The 27,884-nt window shown below is 38.1% G+C and overlaps 2 protein-coding genes across 2 annotated transcripts in view; one reads left to right on the top strand and one right to left on the bottom strand.

Moving 5' to 3' along the window:
• Positions 1–144: 144 nt before the first annotated feature.
• On the bottom strand, positions 145–12,874 carry LOC135470555 (uncharacterized protein C6orf62 homolog). The gene is made up of 7 exons (XM_064749571.1): positions 12,133–12,874; positions 10,462–10,548; positions 7,661–7,750; positions 6,242–6,364; positions 5,840–5,974; positions 5,027–5,086; positions 145–4,110 (listed from the first exon to the last, which is right to left on the bottom strand). The coding sequence occupies exons 1-7, from the start codon at positions 12,259–12,261 to the stop codon at positions 4,048–4,050; spliced, it is 687 nt and encodes a 228-aa protein (XP_064605641.1). The 5' UTR covers positions 12,262–12,874; the 3' UTR covers positions 145–4,047.
• An 822-nt stretch (positions 12,875–13,696) lies between these two features.
• LOC135470803 (transient receptor potential cation channel subfamily V member 2-like) overlaps positions 13,697–27,884 on the top strand; it is a 31,351-nt gene continuing 17,163 nt past the window's right edge. The window contains exons 1-9 of the mRNA XM_064749845.1: positions 13,697–13,708; positions 14,090–14,226; positions 15,075–15,214; positions 18,630–18,910; positions 19,137–19,287; positions 20,665–20,829; positions 21,237–21,346; positions 22,000–22,081; positions 24,131–24,162. Of these exons, the coding sequence (XP_064605915.1) occupies positions 14,147–14,226; positions 15,075–15,214; positions 18,630–18,910; positions 19,137–19,287; positions 20,665–20,829; positions 21,237–21,346; positions 22,000–22,081; positions 24,131–24,162 (1,041 nt within the window). The 5' untranslated portion in view covers positions 13,697–13,708; positions 14,090–14,146. The remainder of the gene's footprint in view (positions 13,709–14,089; positions 14,227–15,074; positions 15,215–18,629; positions 18,911–19,136; positions 19,288–20,664; positions 20,830–21,236; positions 21,347–21,999; positions 22,082–24,130; positions 24,163–27,884) is intronic.

The following is a 27,884-nucleotide window of genomic DNA, read 5'->3' as shown; positions in this document are numbered from 1 at the left end:
TGAGGCCATTCCAGTTTGTTGGTGTATGAAACCGAAGTGTTTGAAGTTAATTTTAACCTTTCACAAAAACACATCCGACAACACTGCCCTCAGCGAAAATGAGGCCATTCCAGTTTGTTGGTGTATGAAACCGAAGTGTTTGAAGTAAATTTTAACCTTTCACAAAAACACATCCGACAACACTGCCCTCAGCGAAAATGATGCCATTCCAGTTTATTGGTGTATGAAACCGAAGTGTTTGAAGTAAATTTTAACCTTTCACAAAAACACATCCGACAACACTGCCCTCAGCGAAAATGATGGCATTCAAGTTTACTAGTGTATGAAATCGAAGTGTTTAAAGTAAATTTTAACCTTTCACAAAAAAACATCCGACAACACTGCCTTATCCTACAGAATGAATACTTTAAACGGGATGTTTACACTCAGAAACAAAAGTTGAACACAAGCTGTCGTCTTGCTGAAAGTTTTATTCTGATTATTAAGGAAACATAACAAATAAATGTGATATTGAGAAGGCTATATGAGCAAATGACTTGGGTTATATCTGGGTCCAACAATTTTATGCCAGATATTATGAACTTTAATGTGCAATTATAGATAATAAATTCTGATGGCTTGAAATGTTTAACTGAAAATGCTCAAAGAACCAAACTAGTACATTGAATCTACATTATCCCAAATAACAATTCGACCAGGAAAGAGCATTCCGTAAAATCAATAGAACTCCCTAGAATCTCGAAAAATAAGCAACTTAGTCATGAATGAAACTTTTGGTCATTTAGGGCATGCCAAAAAGTTCCTTTTAAACAAGTCCCAAGCAACATGTGAAACATTTCAGCTTGTGTCCCAACTAGGAAACCAGGCATGCTGCTGTCTCCATTTTACCATTTCTAAACGGCATGGTTTGTCTGGCTCCTGCATAAAAACAGACCACAAATATCCAGATTTCACAAAGTAACTTTTTCAAGAAACTTGAAAACTCCCCTGTAACTGTGAGGATAATTGCATCACACATGCAGACTTTATCAGCCAGGGGTTTCTTCAGGGAAGGGGACTGAAGACACTTTAGTATCTATGGCTAAATGGAGTCACTGCCAAATGAGAAAACCATGACTAACAAGTCTATGGCTAAATGGGGTCACTGCCAAATGAGAAAACCATGACTAACAAGTCCATGGCTAAATGGGCTCACTGCCAAATGAGAAGACCATGACTAACAAGTCTATGGCTAAATGGGGTCACTGCCAAATGAGAAAACCATGACTAACAAATCTATGGCTAAATGGGGTCACTGCCAAATGAGAAAAGCATGACTATCAAGTCTATGGCTAAATGGGGTCACTGCCAAATGAGAAAACCATGACTATCAAGTCTATGGCTAAATGGGGTCACTGCCAACTGAGAAAAAAAAATGACTAACAGGCCTGTTACATGTAAAGCAGTAAACTGATTCCGGCCAGCTATTTAATCAAAAACTTCAGAGAGAGTTGTATAATGCTAAATCTAATGCTCTGAACTAGTACCCTTTCATATGAATGAATGAATGAATGATTACGGCTTAACCATTTCATCTAAAAATGAAAAATAAACTGACACCCTCGATTTTACAGGCTTTAGATTGGCTCTTATTTTTTATTTACTAATTTTATTTCAAATCAGAATAAATGCCAAGTGACTGGATATAGAGAAAAAAATATACAATAGTTCAGGAACGAGCTCACTTTGAAACGAAAAAAAAATCGTCGCAAAGCTGCAAAAACAGTAACCAGTACGCCTTATCTCACAGGCTCATAAAAGGGCTTCTAAAAGCTTGAAGTAGGCCAAGGGCAGATAATGACAGTACATAACCTTGTTTCAGAGATATTAACACGAGCAAATCCTGGTAGAACTTTCACTTTCTTACAATACATAATTTTCTTTTCCACTGAATGGAGGTATAGGATAACCAAAGTTTTATCAGATACCCAATCAGCTGAACAGATGCACTGCACCTGTACCTGTTTTCTTCACAGTAAAGTTCGCAGAGCAATTTTGTCACTGTAGTAAATGTGGTGATAATGTTTCAACTGCTAGAATACTGGAGACAGACAACCCAACTTAAGGGTACATGTATTTTTTGTCAAATTATACAGATGTGTGCACTGAAACAGGATGTGGAATGATGTAGTCTAGAAACTAAACATACACTGATGTTTTTGTCCTACTTGACTATTGGCAAAAAAATGATGCACGCATGCCATCCCTAAGTGAACTCAAGCATGCCATTCCTCAGTGAAGTAAGTGAAACAGTCACAATGAAACCCATGTTTGCAGATTTTCACCTGACAGTGAACTTCTGACTTGACTTGTATCCACAGATAGTGACAGTGTGTCTAAAAATAGGGATAGCCTATTCACAATTTGGCTTGCACATCCTGATTGCATTTTGTGCAATATTCAAGTTTCCGTTTGTGTTCAAACCATGAACAATCATTCATCATGGATAACAATCATATCCAAATAATGAACTTCATTCATTCACTCAGCACGTCCATTCTACAGGTTTACAAATCTATATTAACACAAAAATCTCAGAAAATAACTGCCATCGAAAACAAATCTCTTGTATAGAAGAACCCAAAATGCGCTATATCGAAAGCTGGGATTGTAATGCTTTCAGTTTCTTATCCATGCATGAAGTGAATTCTGACCTTGTATGTTATATGTAATAACCTATAAGATGCACATATCACCTATATGATGATAACACATGCACAGAACCAAAACTACAGAGGTAATGAGTAATCTAAATTTCGCCCCCGCCAAAAAAAAAAAAAAAAAAAGGTCGTAAGTCTGCTCGGCTGCTTAATACAGCTTTGGCAACTGTATGAATGTGTTGCAGTGTCTTCGTGTATATATGCAACTCACAGCCCTTATCAGTATAAAAGACGAATTGCAGGCTAATGACAAAGGATGATAGAGGTTTCTGGTTAGCCTTGTCACTACTAGCACTGAATGCAATTCTAAAGCATCATATCCGTTAAAGACAACCGGTGTACGGATTTACCTCTTTTGGGCTTAGCAGGGAGTAGGGGAGGAGAGAATGCAGGTGTTTTGAAGGTGGGATGAAGATGGGATGAAGGGTGGTGGGGGAGAAGGTGGGATGATGGATAGAGGTGAACAGTAGGATATATGATACGCAAACCACGGGATGAAAGCCAGGCGTGGACTACACGAGTTCGAAGCCTGTGGTAAACCAGGACAAAATTCACAAATCCTGCTGTCTTGACCACATGACCTCTTCTGCACGTAGTTTGCTAGGTTACCTTTTGCCCCATTCACAAGGTGCGATTTGTTGGAAGCTATTGGAAAGCAGGACAAACACCATTTTATCATAAAGAGCGTGGCTAATGAAGCACAGCCTATCCTATATTCGAACTCTACTAGTCTAATTTGACTGGTCCAGATGACAAATCACACTTTGGGAACACTGCATAAGGAAGTTTTGAGCTAGCACGGAAAGGGATGATAAGTGAATTACTGGCCAGACAAACATTAAAACTAAGAAAATGGTAATGGGGGGTCTGTATATACTTTGTGCCACTATTTCAATGCTAACTCTCGTATAAATAGGTATTTATACACAAACAGCAGAAGCAAGACATTTACAAGTATGAACTTCAGCTTGCAAATTCTGTGCAATGTGGCTTAACCCTGGATACAGAATGGGATAATAAAAGCAAATGTTCAAAATGGCTATTATCATCACAATGCGACAGTCAACACAATTGAATTTGTCCTAGAAAAAAAAAAAAAAAAACGCCGCATGCGGTTTTGCTGGACTGAAACAGCCTTGCGTGCGATTAACACAAAACATCAGATGTATAGCACTTGCTGAGTCCGTGTATAGATCTAATAAGCTTGAACTATGGCTGTGTTTCCACCTCAACTGCACACTGCAGTCACATGGTGTGGAGAGTATTGTAGTGTTGAGAGTGACGTGGTCCTGTGATTGGCTAGACAGAGATATCACTGTCCACCTGGGAACGTCTCCTCTCTCTCTCTCTAGGACAGGAAAGGGCGTACAATGTCCTCGGCAGTGCCTGTACCCCAGCACGTCAGCTGATCCTGAAAACATTCAGCAACAGTCACTGATCAGAATACTTACTTTTGATCAATTTTTTTGTTTCTATTATTTTTAAGTTATACAAGGATAAAAAATTCATCTAATTTTTTCTACATACGTTAAGACATCTATCATATCAACAAACCCTATGATTTCCATTCCAACGGTTGACACGCGAAAGCTAAGTCAGCACTCCTTCATACATGATGCACCATTTATCAAACATATCATGTAATTTTGATGAAAAATACTGGTTTATAATTTGTGGCAGTCAAAATACATGCCTGAGATCATGACAATGGCCACACATGACAAGTATCCACACACTATTTCATGACTGGTTTTGACAGTCTTCATGAATCAACCAATAAAACTCGATTGGATGGGTCTTTGCTTCTTGTTTAAAAAAAAACAATATTTGAGAATTAATACTAAACTCAAACTGAAAACAAAATGAACAAGAATCTTCCTTTTCAATTAACCGGCATGGATAGCACAGTTGGTAGAGTGTCCGCTTCAGGACCGGTAGATCCAGGATCAATCCTTGATTGAGTCACACCTAAGACTTTAAAAGAGGACGTTGTAACTTCCTCGCTTGGCGTTCAGCATGAAGGGTATAGTGCAACGACTGGTTGACCCGTATCAGTATAATGGCTCGGGCAGGGCGGCTTACTTGCCTTCGGTAAGTCGTCTCAGAGAAGCAGCACTAGATAAAAGAGCAGTGGAAATCCGTCCTGCTACAAGGAGGCACATTACACGTACATGCACCCTAAGGATTCCTTCGTCGTCATACGACTGAAGAATTGTTGAGTATGACGTTAAACCCCAAGCACTCACTCACTCCTTTTCAATTCTCTTCTATCACAGACTGTACATCTATATATACATGGAAATGCAGACAAATAGGGAAGAACTTACCTGAGGCAGGTACAGGCAGAGGCTTGACAGCTTGAACACTATCACTTTGTTTTTACTGGTCTGAAAACAGAATATAGTTTCACTAAATATTATGACAGTGTACATACAAGGTACGGTAGATGTCACCAGACATGATGAGTTAGCCTGTATTTCAGTTTGTGAAGAGCCCCTTATGACATCTGTTTTTTTTTTTTGTTTTTTTTTTTAGCACATGTATCCCCCGAGCTTTCAGCATTGGTGAGGACCCCTGTCTTTAAGCATCCGAGAAGACTCCCCTCTTTCAGCATAAGTGAAGGCTCCAGACTGAGGACACCTGTTTTACAGCATATGTGAATGTCCAAGACTGATGATACCGGTTTTGGTTTTACAGCATATGTGAATGTCCCATACTGATGAAACCTGTTTTACAGCATATGTGAATGTCCAAGACTGATACCTGTTTTATAGCACACGTGAAGGCTCCAGACTGATGATACCTGTTTTACAGCATACGTGAAGGCTCCTGACAGTAGATACCTATTTTACAGCATACGTGAATGTCCCAGACTGATCATACCTGCTTTGCAGCATATGTGAAGGCTCCAGAGTGATGATACCTGTTTTATAGCGTATGCGAATGTCACAGACTGATGATACCTGTTTTACAGCATATGTGAATGTCCCACACTGATGATACCTGTTTTTCAACATATGTGAAGGTCCCAGACTGATGATATCTGGTTTTCAACATATGTGAAGATCCCAGACTGATGATATCTGGTTTTTGGCATATAGGCAAAGTCTAAGTCTGATGATACCTGTTTTTCAGCTTACCTGGAGGTGGTGTTTGTCTATAAAGAGGAACATGGACTGGGAGGCATTGTTGATGATCAGACCAGACTTCTGACGGCGAGTCAACAAACGTATCAACTGCTTCTCATAGTCTACGTGGTTGAACTCAAATACTGCCTGCAAAGAGAACATCAAAGTGCATTTTTATTACAAACCTCTTAATTTAGACCATATATAATTAATCTGTCTTTCATGTGATAGTAAAGGCTATTAAGTGCCACTAAATATTAAAAATGAGATGAACATTATGGAACAGAATTTACTGTTTGACAGGATTCTGAATCCAAAAACAAAACCTTTGGCAAATCTCTTAAGTCACCTTTCTTTCAGTTGTAACCACTGTGCCAAACCAAATGCAATGCCAGTGAAAAAAAAAAAACTTACCTGAATAGGCTTAAAAGCATCGGAATCTCCTTTCCACCGGGAAAACAGGTGGCATTCTATCTTGTCAATGTCATTTCGGGGCCAAAGAAAGAAATCTATTTCCGTAGTGCACCCCAAAACGTCCTTAAAACAAATAAGAAGATAAATGTATTAGATGAAAGGTTGTTGAACATGTGGCCTGTGGCTTTGAATATATGTATGTTTGAGGTTTAATGTTGTACTTAAAGCATTAGTGTTCAGATTTAGCCACTCGTCCTAATTATAAAGATAATAGCCTGTTTAAATATTATGTTGCCAGGATGGTTTCTGAGAAACATAATGACTTTAAATCCACCAAAAACAACATTTACTGCCCTAGCCAATCTCCAGCCTGCCACCTTGCACGGCTCAGCAGGTGACGTCACAGATGGCCAACCCAAGCTTAGCCCAGCCTAAATAACATGGGAATTCAGATCAAAACGATGTCATTTTTGATTTTGGATTCAGGCTACAAAGAAGCAAATATACTCCCGTATCAATTTTATACCACAGAGGTTCCAAATTATAACAATGACAACTCTAACCAGACTTCAGATTCCAAGTTTTCAGATGTTGAATTTGACTGGTAAGCTATAGCTTTATCCTGTGTTACAAAGTACATTTTGTGCGTGTATATTAAGATTTCATATTTATTTATTTTCCCTCTGTCCACTTCACAATAAATATCATTCTATTCCTCCGAGAAATTCTAAATTTATACCCAAAGTGTCATTCCAACTACTGTTATATGTTATTGTATCATTCTGAATAGCCATAGTCTACAGGGATATATAGTCGTGTGGATACAATGTGGATGTCAGTATTAGCGTATACAAAGTTACTATCCATCGGTTTTCAGTTCAGTTAATGGTATTTTATAACTGTACTGGTGCCATTGTGAAAATCCAGCTGTATCCCTTTCACCTTCTAGCTGTATAATGGCGAGAAAGACATGGCTGTTTTTGGTGGGTACAAAATCCTTCTGTTTTGTGCTGTAAATCTACGCCTTCCTCAGGACCAAATTGTCTCCGAATTGGAAAATTATCTTCCAGAATGCCTTTTCACAATCATATGTTGAACAGAACACCATTTCATGGAGAAATTCGATGAGCTTGTTGTCACTCTTGTAACTTTTTGTAAACACTGACCCAAATGGCAAAGCTCTGGTAGCGAATAAACGCTTGACTATTATGACATAACTTGGCAGACTACTGAGTGAGAAAAAATGCATAAAACCAGCCTCATTATCTAGTGATTTTAAGATAAAAATCGGAAAGCAAGCCAGCATGAGCTGGACTTGAACTCACAGCGACCGGATTGGCGAGAGGCGTCTGGGTCATTACGCTGCGCTAGTGCACTAACCAAATGAGCCACGGAGGCCCCTCAAGTGTTTGAACTTGCCTTTCTTAAGGACTGCCATCTAGCAGCATGTAGCTGAACAACATCCTTCTCTAGTAACTCCTTACTGCTCTCTAAGGAATATGCTTCCTCCTACAATGCACAAGAGAACATTTATTCATTTACTTGATTGGTGTTTCACACAGAACTCCAGAATTTTCAGGGATTCATGGAAGTCCAAATTTTTACAACTGCAAACTTAAAATTGAGACTTTTTCTGATTACACTGAGTTTACTTCTAGTTTAAATGCCGACTTTAACCTGGTATTGAGTATAATTCCACATTAGCGATAGGTAATTTTGTGAGTGTGAAAGTATATATGAAATATATATACATATAGAGAAAGATTAATTTTGTTAGAGGTTCAATTCTGATTTTATTGGTACAAACATATATTTTTTACAAGTATATTATCCTGATCAGAGATATAATAAAATAATACATTGTATAATAAAACAGTTATAAACCATGACTGATGAATGTTCAGCTGTTGGTTGTTGTATTAAAGGAAAGAAAGGAACGCAAAAACATTATATCAACATGTGCAAAATACAGAGATGAGGCTTATCCTGCATGTTCAGTTGTTGTGTGTTACATTAAAAGAAAGAAATGAACAAATATTACATCAAACAAAGGCTTTTTCTGATCAGATCAGTTACACATGTATATAATAAAACAGTTAAAAACCTTCCATGTTCTGTTGTTGGTTGTTATATTAAACAAAGCCCTAGAAAATCCTCCACACAGGTACATTGTATGCTTGGCTCTGTTGAGTGTAAGCACACAAGGGAGACTCATCTCAGATCACTGAATAGCTTTGACCTAATTTACATTTCCTGTAAAATACTTATACTTCAGGAAGAGGCGAGCCACCATCATGTTGTGTTACATAAAGTTTTAGGGTGAAATATCAGCCTCATCCTTGTATGTGAACTTTCCTGTATGGGTTTCACACAGCAACTCAAGCTGGGAAGAACATAATGTTTGACACCAACTTAAAAAGGGGGCACTCTAGGAGATTTTTTGATGACATAGGCGTGAAGCAAAAATCTTCCTTGCTGTTACAAAATTTAAGATCTACATGAATCAGTTTCAGTTTGTCACAATCTTGACCCCAGGTGATATACAATCGTCCATCACTAAAGTTAACTAATTTAAATCACATATGGTAAATTCACAGAGAATTCTGTAATTCTTCAATCTTTTTGCATGTTTGCAAGGTGTTTATTCAAGCATATTCCGAAGGCATTATTGAGGTTGACAGAGAAAAAAAACCCTTTTTGTCAAGCCCAGAAACTCGCCAATCCAACTAATGAAGTTTTGTCTCCAAAATCAAATTAAAATTGACAATAAATTGCACTGTTTGCCCTTTCGTATGTGAGTAGGTTGAGGAATTATGGTAGACTCAGTAACTGATTCAAATAGATCCCTGCTCCCTAAATAAAACCAATACATGTGTGAGCGTTTTATTGTAATACCCAGTGCTTTGCACTATACACTGTACTTTTTGGATACAAAGAATCTGTAATCGTAAATACATAATCACATTGCACACGCTTAGCAGACAAGGCTCTGTGCTTCTACTGAGTGACTCAGGTCAACACGCAGATTTAACGAGGCAGCCATGCAGATTTAACGAGGCAGCTATGCAGATTTAACGAGGCAGCCATGCAGATTTAACGAGGCAGCCATGCAGATTTAACGAGGCAGCCATGCAGATTTAACGAGGCAGCCATGCAGATTTAACGAGGCAGCCATGCAGATTTAACGAGGCAGCCATGCAGATTTAACGAGGCAGCCATGCAGATTTAACGAGGCAGCTATGCAGATTTAACGAGGCAGCCATACAGACTTAACGAGGCAGCTATGCAGATTGACCTGAATCTGCTGGACAGATCATAAAGTTGCTGAAGACAAACGGTCATGTGATTTAGCATTAAGTGTGGGATGTTTGGTCTCAAATCTTCTGTGATGACGGTCCGTCTTTGAACCTTTGAACTCGGAGTCAAACGCTAGCCTACACAAATATTTTCTCATGCAATTCAATTTTTTGTCCAAAAATTTGAGTATTTGTACCAGACAGACACAGAGTTGAGTTTTTTTTTAACCCCCACTACTCAGTTTTAGCTTAATTTTACCACTGAATACCGGAGTGTAAAATCTACGTGTACGAATCCCTGATTTTTGACTTATAACACGGCAGCGAGGTTAACGGTGGAGAGAATCAGAATGTCTGGAGTAAATAACTGCCCTCTACCTGTTAACCTCCTAAATCGGGCTGATCAACCGAAATGAGATCAACATTTAATCTGCTGACGATTCTGAATATTAGTTTAACAGCTGACAATTACTTAGAGCCGAGTCTAGAATGAAGAATATTGTCTTCAATTTCAGAAGTCAGACATCATTACACAGGTCTAAATCTTCAAAAGTATGACCGTATGACCATAATATTCAAAAACAAAAATTTCATAAAACGCAATTCAAGATAATGCTTTTTTAGGGTGTTCAAGTTTATGTATACTTTTTATTGGTAAACAAGTACATTCTTGTTCAAGTGACTTGTTTTAATACAGCTTAATTCGCTTGGATGCCGCACAGTTTGGGAGCCCCAACGTCTTCTGGAACTAAAATGGCTCTAAAATCCTCATTTTTCACATACAACACCTTAATTCAAGAAAGATGGTAATCTCTGGAATGTCAAGATGTGTTTTTCTCTGCCAAATGACTCCGGTTATTTTCACACTGAATATTCCCCAAATATCAAGAGACTTTTTGGGCTTACATAGCCCTATTACTGTACCTTTACTCCTCTAAGAATAGTCTCTTCATAGTTATTAGTCATCACCGGTACAACTTCTGTCACTTCAAATACGGCACTGCTTTTCTTCTGAAAAATTCAACAGTACACTGTAACTTAACAAGTGTTTTATGCTGAAAAATCTACACATATATTTGACTGTATTTTGCTGCTCTTAAGTACCGATTTTTTTTTTTTTTTAAATTATACGTCAGTAACTGGGTTAACCAATAAGCCCTTCATTAATAAAAAGTGGTAACAGCAATCATAATAGAATAGAATCTGTTTCTACATATAATTTTTCACAACAAGGACATGAATAACATTTGCTGACATTCTGAGAATGACAGTCAACAATAACCGGATATTAGAGTAAGTTAGACCAAAGAACAATCAAACAAAACCTAGTTTTGGACAAGTTTGGTATTAACTTCCATGTTAATTTGGCAATGTTTTCAGCACTGTATCTGTGTCAGCAAAGACTGTTGGTGAGAGTAAGATGACAAATGTCTGGATGTCCGAGGTCTCAAATACTCAATAACCACAGTAACAACCAGATAAGCAATAAGTGTTTTCTAACTCATAGTTCAATAAGCTGAATTTTGGGTAAATTTGAAGTTTTTTGAAACTAATGCCTTGAATAGGCATGATTTTTAAGTACTTGCTAGACTTATTATACATCTTGCATACCAGTCAATCTATCAGCTTAATGGCAGCCTTAGAAAACACCATAAAATCATAATGTCCAGCTGAGCTGGTTTGTGATAACCCCCGCCTTGTTTCGCCCAATACAATAGCTCACAATACTCCTGAAATGTGGATTCAGCTAACAGAATCAAAGATAATGAATTCTTTCTACTTTAGAGTGATTATAGCCAGTGAGATTTCCACAGTTAAGGGTCACCTGCCGTGACATTTGTCAGAAAGTGTGCATATCTTCACCTGACAATCTTTGTTCCTATGTTTACACAGCACTTTCCCAAGTACGGCCAGAGAGGAAATCAGCATGAGCTAGACTTGAACTCACAGCGCGCTAACCAACTGAGCCTCGGAGGCCACCCCCATCAAAATAATCTTCAGAGTACAGAGTATACTCACCATATCAAGACACTAATCGCATCTTTTCTATTTAAATGGCCTGTGAGACAATGGCATATGGACTAGAACATGCAAAAGTTTTTAAATTTTCCACTTAATGACCCAGACTATGACACCAAACAAGACTTTACCCACATTATTGCAAATTTCTGACAAAAGCACTGTCAAAACAATCATTCACAATTTACTGTTTATGTTAATTACATTTCTCACTCGTTTGGTGCTATAAAATATGATATTTTCAAAAGGCACTTGTGGGGTGTCCCACACTGACACAAGGATTGTTTTGCATTGTCTTTTACACATCTATGAGAAATAGAAAGAGAAATGTACGTTTTACTCCATGCCATTGTCTTAGAAGATAATTAATCTTAATCACTAATCTTAATCACGCTTTTATATATGTTGCATTTAGTCACTGTTTGATAAGGGTTATTTTGAGCTGTTTACTGGTGTTTTATCTTTAGTATAAAGCATGATATAGTCGAAAATAAATTTGCAGATATCTGTCATCAGGAGACCCTAACTTGAATCTCCAATTTGTTTCAGGTTAATGATTTCACTCTCCCCCCTCACCTTGTCTTTGAAGTGGAAGGCTATGTACATTTTGAACTCGAAGTGGTCGGCTAGGGATTCTCTTTTCTTGCGTAACTGATGCCTCAAGCGGCTTACAGCCGCGCTTCTCCTCGTGTAAGGGTCTCCCATTTCTATTGTCGTACAGTTCTACTGTCGTATCATTACCCTAACCTAGCTGATATCTACGGATGTCATCTGCATGTCATACACTAACAACATTCAATTCCAATATATAGATTTTTTGTGGATTTTTTTGCTTTGTTTTTACATTACAATACAAAAATATATATTAGCCGATCTTCAAACAAACGATAATCTATGGCGTAAAAGAGACATGTTGAGGTTATATTCCCCTTCCGAGCTGTCGGTTTCTATCCCCTCACAAGCTGACGAAAATGGGAGCCGAGTTTGGAAGCGGTCTTGACATTTTGTTTAGTTCATTTTTCCCGACGAAATACATGGTGATTTCCCGGTCATCTCCAACCATTTACGTGCAAACGTAACACAAATTTGACATCAACAAAAATGTACATATTTTCAGATGTTTTGCAGTCAATTTTGGCGACATGATGTCGGTGGTTGGCACCAATATTGTGGTTGTTCGCGGTAGAATAAGTTGAAAGTTTAGCCATGCACGATGATAGTCTCAACCATTCTTCGGACGAACTTCAATGGCGGAAAAAGCAGACGTCAATCTCCAGCGCAATGTGACGGTAATGGGAGTTATCCCGTTCACTGCAGAGCAGACATGTTTACTAAATTCATCCACCGGTTATAATTGTCGATGTTTCATTACTTTCATTGAGAAAGGACCAACGGGATATTTGTACCAAATGCTTCAGTTTCCCATACGTTGGTATCAGTAAGATCATTTCTTAGTCAGTTGGTGTTATTTTTGTTTCTCTAGGAACAAATAGTCCACAGCCAAAATAAAAATATAGGACTTCTTTCGGCGCGTACAGCATAGATTACTCACTCTTATTCACCGTTTCCGTCAATAGTTTTTTTATTCAATTCTTACAACTTTACGATAAGCAATAAATATACGAAAATAAATAATAAAAATGCAAGCAAATAATGTTAAAAAAAGACAGAGTGAAATTAATTCGTCTATCTTCGTCAGGGTTCGTAACCATGGCTTCGGACGGTATTTAGCATTATTTACAAGATGGCGGCGGGCACTGCACCTCGTGGATGCTAACCTGTTACTGGATTTATTAAGAAAGCGGAAATCTTCAGGTATTATTGCGTTGTGGAAAGTTCCAGATTTGAATTTTTAGTTATTCTGCACACCGATATATAGCCCTTGTTTTAGTTTTGACCAAACCCTAGGCTGGTTGCATCGTGCATATTTACATTAATTGTAGTGTTTGTTGTTGTAAATGTTGTAATTGTATGTTTACGTTGTTTACCGTATTCCCTCCCCTTATGGAATTACTTGAACACTTGCTTTTCATGGAAGATCACTCATCAGACTCTCCCCAGCTCAGGTGACATTTTAATTTTTTTGAATGTAATATTGCCCGTTGAAACTGTTGCTAGTGTCAGGCTTTAAAATGCTTGGACATTCCCCCAGGTAACTTCATGAAAAATGATCTCTAAAATGAAAATTATGATTATGCAGGAAACAAAAAAATTACACCCAGTTGGTTTGGTGTATTTCAGTAGCTCACTTATTGACAAATTTATTGTTTCATCTGTTGTGTTTTTCTACTTTTTTGCTTTGGTAACTTGCCTAATGTGACAGGTAATTTTTTTGTTACCCGTCCAAACATTTATTGACTTAATAACAACTGCCTTGTTTTGTGCTTTACTTATTGGCAAAATATTCATCTGAACTTTATGTCCTTTTTATGTTTTCTCCATGTTTAACAAAAAAAAAAAAAGAAAGCTACTCCGTAAAATTGTTTGAGCTCATGACGTTTTAAGGGATGAGGTCAGTGCATTTTGATTTTAGGGATGGATCCAAATATAAACAAGAAGAAGAAGAGGCGATCCAAAGTGTCTCCTTCTGATGGAGAGTCCTTTGGGGGAAAACAACAATGCCTTTGAGATGGAGGATACTGATGAGGACAAAACCAAAAACTTTAACAGGTAGCAGAAAGTTCATTTGAATGTCAATTTGTTGGTGAAATTCAATTGTAATTGTTATTTTTTTATTTATTTATTTGATTGGTGTTTTGCACTGTACTCAAGAATATTTCACTTATACGACGGCGGCCAGCATTATGGTGGGAGGAAGCCGGGCAGAGCCCAGGGGAAACCCACAACCATCCACAGGTTGCTGGCAGACCTTCCCACATACGGCCGGAGAGGAAGCCAACAAGAGCTGGACTTGAACTCACAGCGACTGCATTGGTGAGAGACTACTGGGTCATTACGCTGTGCTAGCACGCTAACCAACCGAGCCAAGGAGGTGCCAATTGTAATTGTAGTTGGTGGTATTAATACAGATTCTAATATGCACGTTTCTTGATTTTCTTTCACAGTCGCTGTGAGTTCAAGTCCAGCTCATACTGGCTTCCTCTACGGTTGTACATGGGAAGGGTCTGTCAGCAACCTGCGGATGGTTGTGGGTTTCCCCTGGGCTCTGCCCGGTTTCCTCCCACCATAATGATGGCCGCCGTCGTATAAGTGAAATATTCTTGAATACAGAGTAAAACACCGATCAGATAAATAAAAGTAATATGCATGTTTCTTGATTTTCTTTCACTTAGTTTCATCAAGATGAGATCATGTACAACTCTTAGTCGAATCCACTCAACTTATTGAGTATTCCATTGTTATGCAATGCATATTTAGCTAATAATACGATGTGAGCAATAATGGTCAGACTTTTTTGGTTTGACAAAACTGGACATACCTTTGGGACATGGACAGATTCATTCCAATTAATCGTGATCAAAACATTTGTAACGGTAAATCGTTATTTTGCATTTCAGGAAATCTTTGTCAGCATTCAAGAAGGCTGTAGAAAATGTAGGGCCAAAGAGGAATGCATTCCAAGCCATATCAAATGCAAAGGCATCAGGAACTCGTTGGAGGAAGTATGTGACGTGCAGACGACTCCATAAGGAAGAGTGTAAGTCTCTCATCGTGTTACTTTAAATATTGCCAATAACAGCAATTCTGCCTGTATCAAAGGCCACTGTATAGTGGCCAAGAGGTTAGGACATCTGCTTTATAAGTTATAGGCTTTGGTTTAAATATCTGAATTGGACCAAGCCCGCATTGCATAAAGTGCCCAGCACAAGGGGACAGGCCAAATATAACTGATCAACCCTTGTGTCAGTATATTGTGACTGAATGATCTTCACTGCTGTCTTTGGCAAGAGACCTCAAGTGGTCCACTGTTTTACAATGTGGACAATATGGATGTTTTCAAAAATGTCAGGCACCAAGTTTCATGCTTGTGTTTTTTTTTTTTTGCGTAAATTTTAGGTACATGTAGATGGTTTTGGATAAGCAATGGAGCTACAGTGCTTTCAAATTCATGGACTGCATTTCCAGTCACTGAGCAGCTTGGTTTATGGAAGTATGATAGTTCATAGTATATGCGCGTGCGCGTGGGTTAAAAAAACGCTCCACTTGCCCACCGCTCATGCCCGAAGGCTGTGTATCAGTAGGGTTCTAACCCTCAGTTTACGGTATAAGCGTATGCGCCCCCCACGTGGAACTCCTGAGAATTCATATCTCTCATAAACTAGTACATTGCTCAAGGGAGTTCAGAATCACGCTTTTGTCGGACCTCATGGATATACAGCTACCCTAGGAATGTACCCAGAGAAAATGAAGTGTAAATTGTACACAATAACTAATAAGGTACACTTCAAAATACACCAGCCATTTCTTCCAGGATTGTACATCGCTTTATTGTGATGATATTTAGAACCGTGTGCACTGTTATATATGCAATTCTCTCATTACTGTGTCTAGCAGGGAAGCGATGGCATGGTAAGTTATCATAAAAGACACGTAACTCCACATGCATGTATTGATATGTCTTCTTCATATGTCTAGAATTGAGTTCTTATCCGATATAGATAAGCAATGTGTTCCACTTACTTCTAGCTATCAGAGCTGCACATTATTATATTTTTCTTTTTCTTTTTCTTCGGTATCTTTTTTGTTTAGTGGAAAATCGAAAAGGTGAGAGTGAACCCATAATGATCCTGGCTTATTTACATATATAGCCTTTTTGCGAAGTGATATATATATATATATATACATCTGAAAGCTATACATTAAGGCCAATTTCCACTCAGTGTAACACAATGGCCAGAGAAAACTCACTAGCCTCACTATGTTTTTAATCTTAATTACCCTACAATTTTCTTGAGTCAAACTGAAATTTGCTATTAACAAATGATAGCTCGCTCTAGTTATTCATAGTCATCATTTGGCATCTTATAGAAGTTACCCTTGAATCATGAGATTAAAAGGTGTGAGCGTGGCCAGAGTGTGAGATTAGGGATGGGATTTGGTGTACAGAAACAGATAGCAATAGATATTTTTGAATTTTAAGTATATAGAAACATTGTTTTAAAGATAGTAGAGAACAAAGTAATTGAAGACAACATAGTATTTGAAAGACCCACTTAGAACTTTTTGGTTTCAGATATTTGAACTGTCATTTCTTATTGTACATACAACATAATCAGTTTGCTGTTGATCTTTTGTTTATTTATTTATTTATTTGATTGGTGTTTTACGCCGTGAATATTTCACTTATACAACGGCGGCCAGCATTATGGTGGGAGGAAACCGGACAGAGCCCGGGGGAAACACACGACCATCTGCGGGTTGCTGGCATACCTTCCCACGTACGGCTGTCGATCTTTTAAGCTTTGTTACAAATGCCCAAAGGCAATTAGTGAATTTAAACACCAGAAAAGAATCCAGCTCAAAAATTTAGAATTCTGACTTGAGACCGGGGACTACTATATACAATATATATACAATAGTCCCAGCTGAGACTAATATACATTTATCCGATTATGAACTGAGTACACAATTTGTGATTAGATATACATATATGTAATCTGCTGACATAAACTCTGCAAAAGGGACTACTAACATTCAAAAAAAAAAAAATAATAATAAACCCTGTAGTATGGATTAAGGCTGTTAATTTCTGCTTTAACAAATCGAGACACCTTGCTCCTGGGAGTCTCCAGTAATGCCCCCATATGCTTAAGGTGCACTTTTAGTCATATAAGTCTGTGTCTGCATGAAATCTGTCATTGGCTTTTTTTATCACCCTGTTTAGTAGTTTGGAGATCGTTTCAAGCTGTTTCACAGTGCACATTTGGCTTTGTTACTTCAGACTGCACCGTTTCATTTCTAAATGTTTTAGGAGGTATATTTAGCACCGTTTCATTTCTAAATGTTTTAGGAGGTATATTTAGCACTGTCAAAGAACATACTTATTCTCACTGAATTGTAGGCTTTATTACTAACTGATTAAGAGACATATTTAATGATTTTTTTTTTCTTTTTATTGTTTAATTTATGTATCATGTATATTATTTAATTGTTATTTATGAAGCATTGAGAGATGTTGATTTGAAAAACTTGTAAATGCTGAGAAATATTCTACTGGGGGCTCATTATGTGGATAGAAAAAAAAATTAGAAATGTGCACATTTTCTACTAAAGAAGTGGAAAAGAATCCAGCTAAAAACAAATGTGGAAATTTAATGTAGCAGTTCAGTCTAATTGTTTAGATGTGTGTATAGACCAGTTTTTAGTTGCATCAGTTGAGGGGAATTTTTCAAGACTTGCACGTTGCTGTCTTAAGGGATACATGAAACTTTTTTTTAATTTCTCAATGTGCAGATTATTATGTGTAATAAAAGAAATTTTTCATCTTCCTCTTTGGGTGGTGGGGATGGGGGATGGGGGGTGGTGGGGGAATATATGTTCAAAGTTCAGTTTTCATAATGCCCCAGCGGTCAGTCCGAAAATTAAGTAGCTTACAGAGATGACATCAACGATGATCCCTGTTTAAAAAGAACTCTGTGGAGAGACAGACCAAATGGGTGTGGCCCTTTGGGAGCAGGGGTGTGGGGAACAGACCAAATGGGGGTACGGAGGGGACGCTAAGCTGGCCCGAAGAAGCCATACAGTATCTGTGTACATGTCACCTTGCCCACACTGTAGGGACACTGTTCACTGGGCTAGGGGCAATTCGTGTTCACTGAGTTCAGGGCAAGATCAACAATGACATAATTTCTGGAAAAATCTGACTGTTGACAGAAAATATGCGTAATATAGAGTGATAATTAACAGGTATAAAAATACCCCCCCAAAATGAAATTTTTTTAGCAAAAATTCTGGGGCATAATTTTCATTCATTTGGCATAGAAACATAGAATCTTTGTTTTATAGTTCCTTTTCATGTATCCTTTACCCCAGAGTTTAATATTCAGCCACATAAGCTGTATTGTCACCAGGCTTGCTAATGATGAGCTCCTCCACTCTACTGTCTTTTTCAGCTGAAAGTGCGGATGTGTTGTCAAGAACTAAAACCAGTGGTCTAGGGCTGGATGAAATTCACGATGATTATCTCCTCAACAACAAAATCGACGGCACGGATGGGAAGCGTAACAGTAAACTCTGTGCCGAAAATAACCGAGCACTGATTCACTATTTTGCTGACCTTGGAAGAAAGCAAGATGATAGCGTGAATGTTAACTTGGACTTCATTGAATCTTTATTAAAAGGGGGAGCCCAGGTAGATTGCACTGACAAACATGGGCAGACTGTTTTGCACGAGGTAGGTAAAATAGATCTATATAAGTTAAATGTGTGTCTGAGACTTAACAAGCTTTAAATACACAATTACACTGTAGGTCCGAAATCAATAATTATATGATTTTTATGTGTGAAATTATATATTAAACTATTGAAGAATTGCTATTGTTTTATTGACTTTCTGACCAGAAATAAAAAAGAAATGGTTTTTGGGGAATTGTTTGTTGATAGCATCCTCTCTTTTTAAGGTTGCTCGGGCATGGCACAGTGATGTGGCTAAGTTCCTTATTGAGCAGGGAGCAGATGTGAACCAGCCTGATAAATTTGGTCGCACCCCGCTACATGTGGCCGCCGCGGTCGACTATCCGGAAATGGTTAACCTCCTGATAGACCATGGTGGTGAGCTATTCATGTGTATTTCTGATCACCAGCAGATATTATGTCTATCTACCACCCCCTGATAGACCATGGTGGTGAGCTATTCGCGTGTATTTCTAATCACCAGCAGATATGTCTATCTACCACCTCCTGATAGACCATGGTGGTGAGCTATTCATGTGTATTTCTAATCACCAGCAGATATTATGTCTATCTACCACCTCCTGATAGACCATGGTGGTGAGCTATTCACGTGTATTTCTAATCACCAGCAGATATTGTGTCTATCTACCACCTCCTGATAGACCATGGTGGTGAGCTATTCATGTGTATTTCTGATCACCAGCAGGTATTGTGTTTATCTACCACCCCCTGATAGACCATGGTGGTAAGCTATTCACGTGTATTTCTGATCACCCGCAGATATTATGTCTATCTACCACCTCCTGATAGATCATGGTGGTGAGCTATTCACGTGTATTTCTGATCACCCGCAGATATTATGTCTATCTACCACCTCCTGATAGATCATGGTGGTGAGCTATTCACGTGTATTTCTGATCACCCGCAGATATTATGTCTATCTACCACCTCCTGATAGATCATGGTGGTGAGCTATTCACGTGTATTTCTGATCACCCGCAGATATTATGTCTATCTACCACAAGAAAAGAAAAGTAAAGAATTCAAAATGATTTTTTTGATTTTTAATGAAATCCTTGATTGACCAGGAATGAAAAATGATGAGGTCACAGTTATATCTGCAACCATCAAAAATGTTGGAACTTGGAAGTAAAATAATGATCGAAGTTACCGGATAAATGAAGGTACATCTAACTTCTTCATGTGAAAGGAGGCCTCGCTGGATCAGATGGTTTGAGTGCTGCCTCAGATGGTTTGAGTGCTGCTTCAGATGGTGTGATTGCTGCCTCAGATGATTTGAGTGCTGCCTCAGATGGGTTGAGTGCTGCCTCAGATGGGTTGAGTGCTGCCTCAAATGATTTGAATGCTGCCTCAGATGGGTTGAGTGCTGCCTCAGATGGTTTGAGTGCTGCCTCTTTGAGTATCAGGCCTTTGACCAATGAGGTTGTGTGTTTGAATCCAGCTCTCATGTACATGGGGCCATGAGTCAAGTGGTTTGTCAGATACCTGATGAAGGTTGGTGGTTTAATCTGGGCACTCTGGGTCTTCTCCATATAACCAGTCTGCTGTCATTTAAGTGAAAACTTCTCGAGCACAGCATTTAACATTATTAAACCAGTAAAGCAATATTTATATTGCTGACTGTCAGGCAGAAAGCTGGCAGAGAGGCTTTCTCGGTTACTCAGAAGCCTGTCTTTCTCTGTTTTTCATTATTAATATGTTTCCGGTCCCTACATTTAAAATCTTTTCTTTTAGCTGACAAAGAGGCTCTCACTGATGGAGAGCTGCAGGGACCCGTCCACTATGCAGCCAAACATGATGCTTGCCTTTCCCTGAAAGCTCTCATCAAGAGAGGCTGTGAGTTCAGAATGGTTAGAGACTACAAAGGCCGAACACCAATCCATGTGGCAGCTGAATTGGGTGCGTCAGCACATTTCATTGGATGGGTTTTGTTTGACTTCATGCACGATGTGATTGTATAGTGTAATATATTTAGACAGCCTGTCAGAGTTCAGACAGTGTGAGGTTGAATAGAAAAAACAAAAGATAACTGTGAAGTTTTAAAAATTTCAGAGAAATACTGTCATATGTAGTCCAAACTCGAGTTATCTTTAGTGTGAAGATGTTTCTAGAACAGATTAAAGTGGCCAAAGACATGTCATGTTCATTTTAACTATTCGGTAATGTAATGTTCTGTGTAAAAGGTCACTGATCACTTCCAAAGTCCATACCATATATGTATATGGAAATTTACATGCATTTACCTGTGATCTTCTTGTAGTTACAAGCGCTTGGAAAGTCAACAGAGTGTTTTTTTGTTTGCACAGATCGTAGTGAGACGGCTCGTTTGTTACTGGAGTTAGGTGCTCCTGTTGGAGTTTCAGACAACTGTGGTCAAAAAGCAATAACCCTCATGATCACAAAGATGCCACCTGTTGTAAGTTGATCTGTTTTTTGTTTTGGGGGGGTTTTTGGGTTTTTTTTTTTTTTACCCCTCAGCCAAAACAGACCTAAGATTATTGTCGCAGTAGTTAGTGTAAATACAGCTTGTTTGTTTCTTTGCAATTTTCACTCTTGAACAGTTTTAGCCAAGTTTATCAAACTTCAAACATGTGTACATTTAGGCAACTGGAATAATGTGACTCAGGTTTTTCAAGGTCATTGGGGTCATTTAAATTCTGTTTTGTGAGCAGACTGTACACTTGATATCTCTCAAACTCCTTAAGCCTTTTTATCAAATCTTGACCTATTTTTATGATTATTGAGCCTGTGCCTCTGTGACCTTGTAAACATACACTGTCTTGGAACTCTGCCGATGACTGAGGGGTGCATGCATCTCATTAGTGCCTTGTTTAGCATTTTCTCATCCCAGTTTCTGTGTAGTCACTGGGGTAATGTCCACCTCATTCATCTAAGGCAGATCATGGGTTGAAGATATCTTTGAACAAAAGTTAATGTAGCAGAGAAGTTTGGTCTGAATACCTGAATATGTACATGTACATGTAAAATTCCTCCAGCCGTAATGAACTGCTGTTGTGTATGAAATAGAGGGGTGCATGAAAACATACAGTCATTTACTTTTCTTTGCAGGCCAAAGATGCCTTAGATCAATTCCACAAGAAATACCGAGCAGAGAGGAAGCAATATTATTTTTTGAGTTATCTAATACAGGGTTGGTGCAATGTGTATATTCTATGATATTGACCCTTGATATCAGTGTTAAGTGCTGCATGCATCCAAGACCACTCGGGCTGTGCCCGGTTTCCTCCCACCATAATTCTGGCCACCGTCGTATAAGTGAAATATTCTTTGTGTACAGCGTAAAACACCAATCAAATAAATAAATAAATCAAGATCACTTGTATTTAACCTCCCACCTCAGGCAGGTGTGTGCTTAAGTATCCAGGTCATGTAGGCCCTCCTATGGTTGCATGTTATGGCATGCGCTTTTAAAAATCACCACCATTGTCAGTGTGTACTAGTGTAAAGAGGGCAACTTTGAAACAACAAAAAATTGACAATACATAGTGACAATCCATAGTGTATATGCAAGTGATAACTTTCAAGGCATATTTATCATAAAAATGCAGCAATCTGAATTCCAAGCTGGACATCTTGCCCTACATGTATATTAACAAGCCTTGGGGGGGCCTCCGTGGCTCAGTCTGTTAGCGTGCTAGCGCAGCGTAATGACCCAGAAGCCTCTCACCAATGCGGTTGCTGTGAGTTCAAGTCCAGCTCATGCTGGCTTCCTCTCTGGCCGTAAGTGGGAAGGTCTGCCAGCAACCTGCGGATGGTCATGGGTTTTCCCCAGGCTCTGCCTGGTTTCCTCCCACCATAATACTGGCCGCCGTCGTATAAGTGAAATATTCTTGAGTACGGCGGAAAACAACAATCAAATAAATAGATAAATAAATATTAACATGCCAAAGTGTAACTGTTTTCTGAACAGTTACTGTATATTTGGGCAATATGGCTTAGTTTAATTTCTGAAGTCTAGTTTTCATGTTGGTCACTATTGGTAAAAGTTACTCTTGAATGCTGGACAAATATGAGTGCAGGGATTCATACATGTCCAGTGCTATGTACGAAATTGATGTTTGGTTTGTAAAATTGAGTTTAAAACTCAATTGTGTGGTTGGAAACTGAATTTTTTTGGTAAAAAACAACAGAAATATAACTTTAGTCAGTTTGGGTGCCAAAAACGAAATTTTCCCAGAGCATGTCACACAATATACTCTCCCTTTGCCTTGGACAAAATCAATAAAAATCCATCAAAATCAAAAAAGCTGTCACTCTTCAGGTCGTTGTATTGAAAAAAGGAAGTCATACGTTTGGCTTGTTTTGATGACACGACGACACTAACCCTTATCAAAAAATGTGTTTGACAAGGGTAAAGCACAAACAGAGATAAACTAAATGTTCGCTAGGGCATCTTTACAACTCTAGGAATTTGTGTTAAATGAAAGTTTATGAATGTTCAACCAGTGTGTTCTTCAGTAGGGGAGGTAACTCACTTTCATTTTTATTTCAAGTTGATGTAGGCCAAGTTGACAAATTGTTATATTGGAACATTGTATATATATATATATATATATATATATATATATATATAGAGAGAGAGAGAGAGAGAGATACACCATGATTGTTACAAAGGCATTCCAAAAAGTAACCTGTCTACAATGTACCTTGTAACTTAGGCCACGTGGGTATTAAAGTAAGGGTCACTTGTAAATTCGAGGCCCAGGAACAATAAATACACAGTGGATTGTCCAGGGCTAACTTAAGAAAAAAGTGTAGGGCATATTTAAACATATGGAAAAATACATATTCTTTAAATTAATTCTGTGACTGAAAACCACCTGTAAATATAATGTATGTAGGACATGGTTTGCATTTTTTGGATTCCAAGTCTACTTTTAAGTTCTTTTAAGTTTCTTTATTCTTGCTCCACCTGTAGTTGTAATCTGCAGGCTATCAGTTTTATCAGAAAAAAATAATAATTCAGTTCTTCTCAAAATCAGTTACTTGTAAAACTGAAGTGAATATTTAGAGAAATCTATAGATAATTATACAGCATAAAATTTTCCATGAACTCAATTTAGATTCCATTTTGGTGTGTTCAGATTTGATAAACTCAATTTAACCCCTGCCCAAAACTTCTTTGAATACCTGGATTGATGTAATAATTTCGTCAAATCCATTTTTTTTTTGCTTACAGAAAATTCAGACGGAAGCGAGGCACAGTCTCCAGTAAGTGCATAGTAAAAATTATTGTTTCTTTGAATCTCTGCTTCCTTTTCTACAAAAAGGGTTTCCAATTTTCACGAGTTTTGAAACTGAAAATTATGGACCAATTTGTTGAAAGTGCTATTAATTCTGAGGTCCTGTATTTTATCAGTGGGGATTTTTCATAAACATGTTTCTCAACCTTTGGCCAGTTCAAATATTTCTACAAATTTAAGATGTTTAGTCCCATTGTATAATTGTCTGTTATTTTGTTTTCTAGTCCAAGCTAGCATATGGTATTTTGCGCTCTAGGAACAGTGTATGGTATCTGTGTTATTTTGTCCTCCATCCCTGGTGTATTATGTCTTTGTTATTTTGTCCACAAAACAACTTGTGTGTTGTAATGTTTATGTCGCGTTTTTTAATGGTAAAAAGGCTTTTGATCTCATAAATATTTATGACTATGAAAAAGCCAGTGAAACTCAATCCTTGATGACCTGGCATGATTAACTTACAAAGTTAAATTTTTTTTACAGTGTGAGGAAAAGATTAGACAACTCGAGTCCCTGTGTGACGGGACTCAAATTAACAGACTTGAGTGATATTCATCGTAACATAGGGACCCTCAATGTATAACCTCTGTTTATACATTGAGGGTCCCTATGTTACGATGAATATCACTCAAGTCTGTTAATTTGAGTCCCGTCACACAGGGACTCGAGTTGTCTAATCTTTTCCTCACACTGTAAAAAAAATTTAACTTTGTAAGTGATATTCATCGTAACATAGGGACCCTCAATGTATAAACAGAGGTTATACATTGAGGGTCCCTATGTTACGATGAATATCACTCAAGTCTGTTAATTTGAGTCCCGTCACACAGGGACTCGAGTTGTCTAATCTTTTCCTCACACTGTAAAAAAAATTTAACTTTGTAAGTTAAACACGCCAGGTCATCAAGGATTGAGTTTCACTGGCTTTTTCATAGTCATAAATATTTATGAGATCAAAAGCCTTTTTACCATTAAAAAACGCGACATAAACATTACAACACACAACACAGACCACACAAAACGCAACATAGGCCACACAAAACACAACATAGACCACACAAAACAAGCTTCTGGATGACTTATGCTTATGGTTGACAAATAAAAGAAATGTGCTGTTTTATTCGAAAGCATTTTATTTACACCTAGAAACAATGTCTTCAATAAGTACCTTTTAAATCTGCTGGGAAGATCATTCCCGCAGTTGTGTATATGTGAACCCGCTGATCCAGCTGGTAGGCTTACTGGTACTTGGTAGCAGTGAAATCTAGAGCCAGCAGATGCAAGTTTTTGTCAAGAGCATATGATCAGTGTTACAAACACAATGACAGTAAAGGTGAGCAATCGTTAAGGCTGTCAAAGAAATTATCTACAAGTGACAAAAGCCTTACATGAGGAAAGTTTATTATTTGATCAAATGGTATAAGACTGTTATAGACCTATTGAAAAGATGTGCATGAAAACAACAACGCGCCTTTATTTAATATAAGGTTGGTAGATTTAAATAGTAGGGATAAACAGTTTGTCGCATTCTTGACAGAAATGTTACTGGCATCAAGAACAGAAAATTATGTGCTAAAAACTGACATGTTATTGTGTACAAAAAAACAGTAATTAGCCAATTCATTTAGTGAACCCTACAAGTGGCTGTCTGACTTGTCTGATTTTTTATTTCGGGAAAAACGTAATTAGCCAATTCATTTAGTGAACCCTACAGGTGGCTGTCTGACTTGTCTGATTTTTTATTTCGGGAAAAACGTAATTAGCCAATTCATTTAGTGAACCCTACAAGTGACTGTCTGACTTGTCTGATTTTTTATTTCGGAAAAAATGTAATTAGCCAATTCATTTGGTGAACCCTACAAGTGGCTGTCTGACTTGTCTGATTTTTTATTTCTGGACTAACAGCCTCGGCTGTATAATTACCTAGAATGATTATCACCATTATCTGACAAATCTGGGCGTGGATAATTACCAACACATAAGCATCATTATCAGACAAATCTGGGCAGGGATAATTACCAACACATAAGCATCATTATCAGACAAATCTGGGCGGGGATAATTACCAACACATAAGCATCATCAGACAAATCTGGGCAGGGATAATTACCAACACATAAGCATCATTATCAGACAAATCTGGGTGGGGATAATTACCAACACATAAGCATCATTATCAGACAAACCTGGGTGGGGATAATTACCAACACATAAGCATCATTATCAGACAAATCTGGGCGGGGATAATTACCAACACATAAGCATCATTATCAGACAAATCTGGGTGGGGATAATTACCAACACATAACCATCATTAAAAAGCAGTTTGTTGATTAACCAGCTCTCTGATTACCACTGATTAATTATTAAGTGTTGTTGTAGCCTGTGCCTGGATTTGCCCAATCCATGCATTGTGTCAGGGAAGTTGTTTTAATTCAGCTTCTGCGCTTCTGTTTTCTTTCTGAGCAAACAGGTAACATAAGTTACATTTATGTACAACCTATCTCTACCATGCCTTTCTTAAAGTAAAAGAGAGGCAGAATGCAAAGTAAGGCTCATCATAAAGACAAGTGAAAACTATACGTTAAAAATGGTTTCATTTTTTTTTTCATATTTTTTTGAGAGTGTTGAAAGGCATTCAAATATTTGAAAACTATGGCGGGCTTTATGAGCCATACTGAGGGTAGGGATGAACTCTGATGTCACACCACCTCTTTTCCTGATGTTCACCAGAAGGAAGGAATTTTTTGGAACATTATTTCAGTGATCTTTCACTCAATGTTAGAAGGATTAATTCCATCATTCAGTGTCGTGATTGATAAAATTCCTGTGACGTCAGAATTCCTAACCTCTGATAGTATGGTCCATAAAGCCCACCTTAGAATTCAATTGTTGGAGTGCCTTGAACTCTCTTCACAAAACTCTAAAAAAAATAAATGAAAGTATATTTATGTATAGTTTGAAGTGGTCTGCTTAGTGATGCTTACTTCAATTTTTAGAGGTCTTTTGCTTTAATATTTGTGGAATTGTTCAGAGGTTCAGTTTTTACTTTGCCATTTGCATCATTAATTCAGACTTCAAAAATGACATACTCGCTCGATAGCATAGTTCGTAGAGCGTCCACTTCCGGAGTGGTAGATCCAGGGTCAATCCTGGGTCGAGTCACACCTAAGACTTTAAATGCTTAGCATTCAGCATGAAGGGGATAGTGCAATGACTGGTTGACCCAGATCAGTGTAATGCCTCGAGCGGGGCGGCTTACTTGCCTTCGTTAAGGCGTCTCAGTGAAGCAGCACTAGATAAAAGAGCAGTGGAAATCTGTCCTGCAACAAGGAGGCACATTACATGCACCCTAAAGATTCCGTTGTCGTCATATGAGTAAAAAATTGTTAAGTATGGCGTTAAACCCCAAAAACTCACTGACTCTCTCACTCACAAGTGATAAGAATGGAAGCTACAGTCACCTGCAGAAATACATATAATACATTTTAACAAAATTCAGTTATGTGACATTTTTACGGTGAAAACTAGTTATTCGTCTTTCAAAAGTAATTAAATTGCTATTACAATAAGGTGATTAGTCTCTATCCCCTATACATACAGGCACATGCATGGTGGGTGGAAACCGGGCAGACCCCGGGGGAAACCCAACCATCCGCAGGTTGCTTGCAGACCTTCCCACGTACTGCTGGA

This window comes from Liolophura sinensis, chromosome 7 (genome assembly GCF_032854445.1).
Source record: "Liolophura sinensis isolate JHLJ2023 chromosome 7, CUHK_Ljap_v2, whole genome shotgun sequence".
Classification (NCBI taxonomy): Eukaryota; Metazoa; Mollusca; class Polyplacophora; order Chitonida; family Chitonidae; genus Liolophura; species Liolophura sinensis.
Note: the sequence above shows the minus strand (reverse complement) of the source record. Positions and strands in the feature narration are given on the sequence as shown.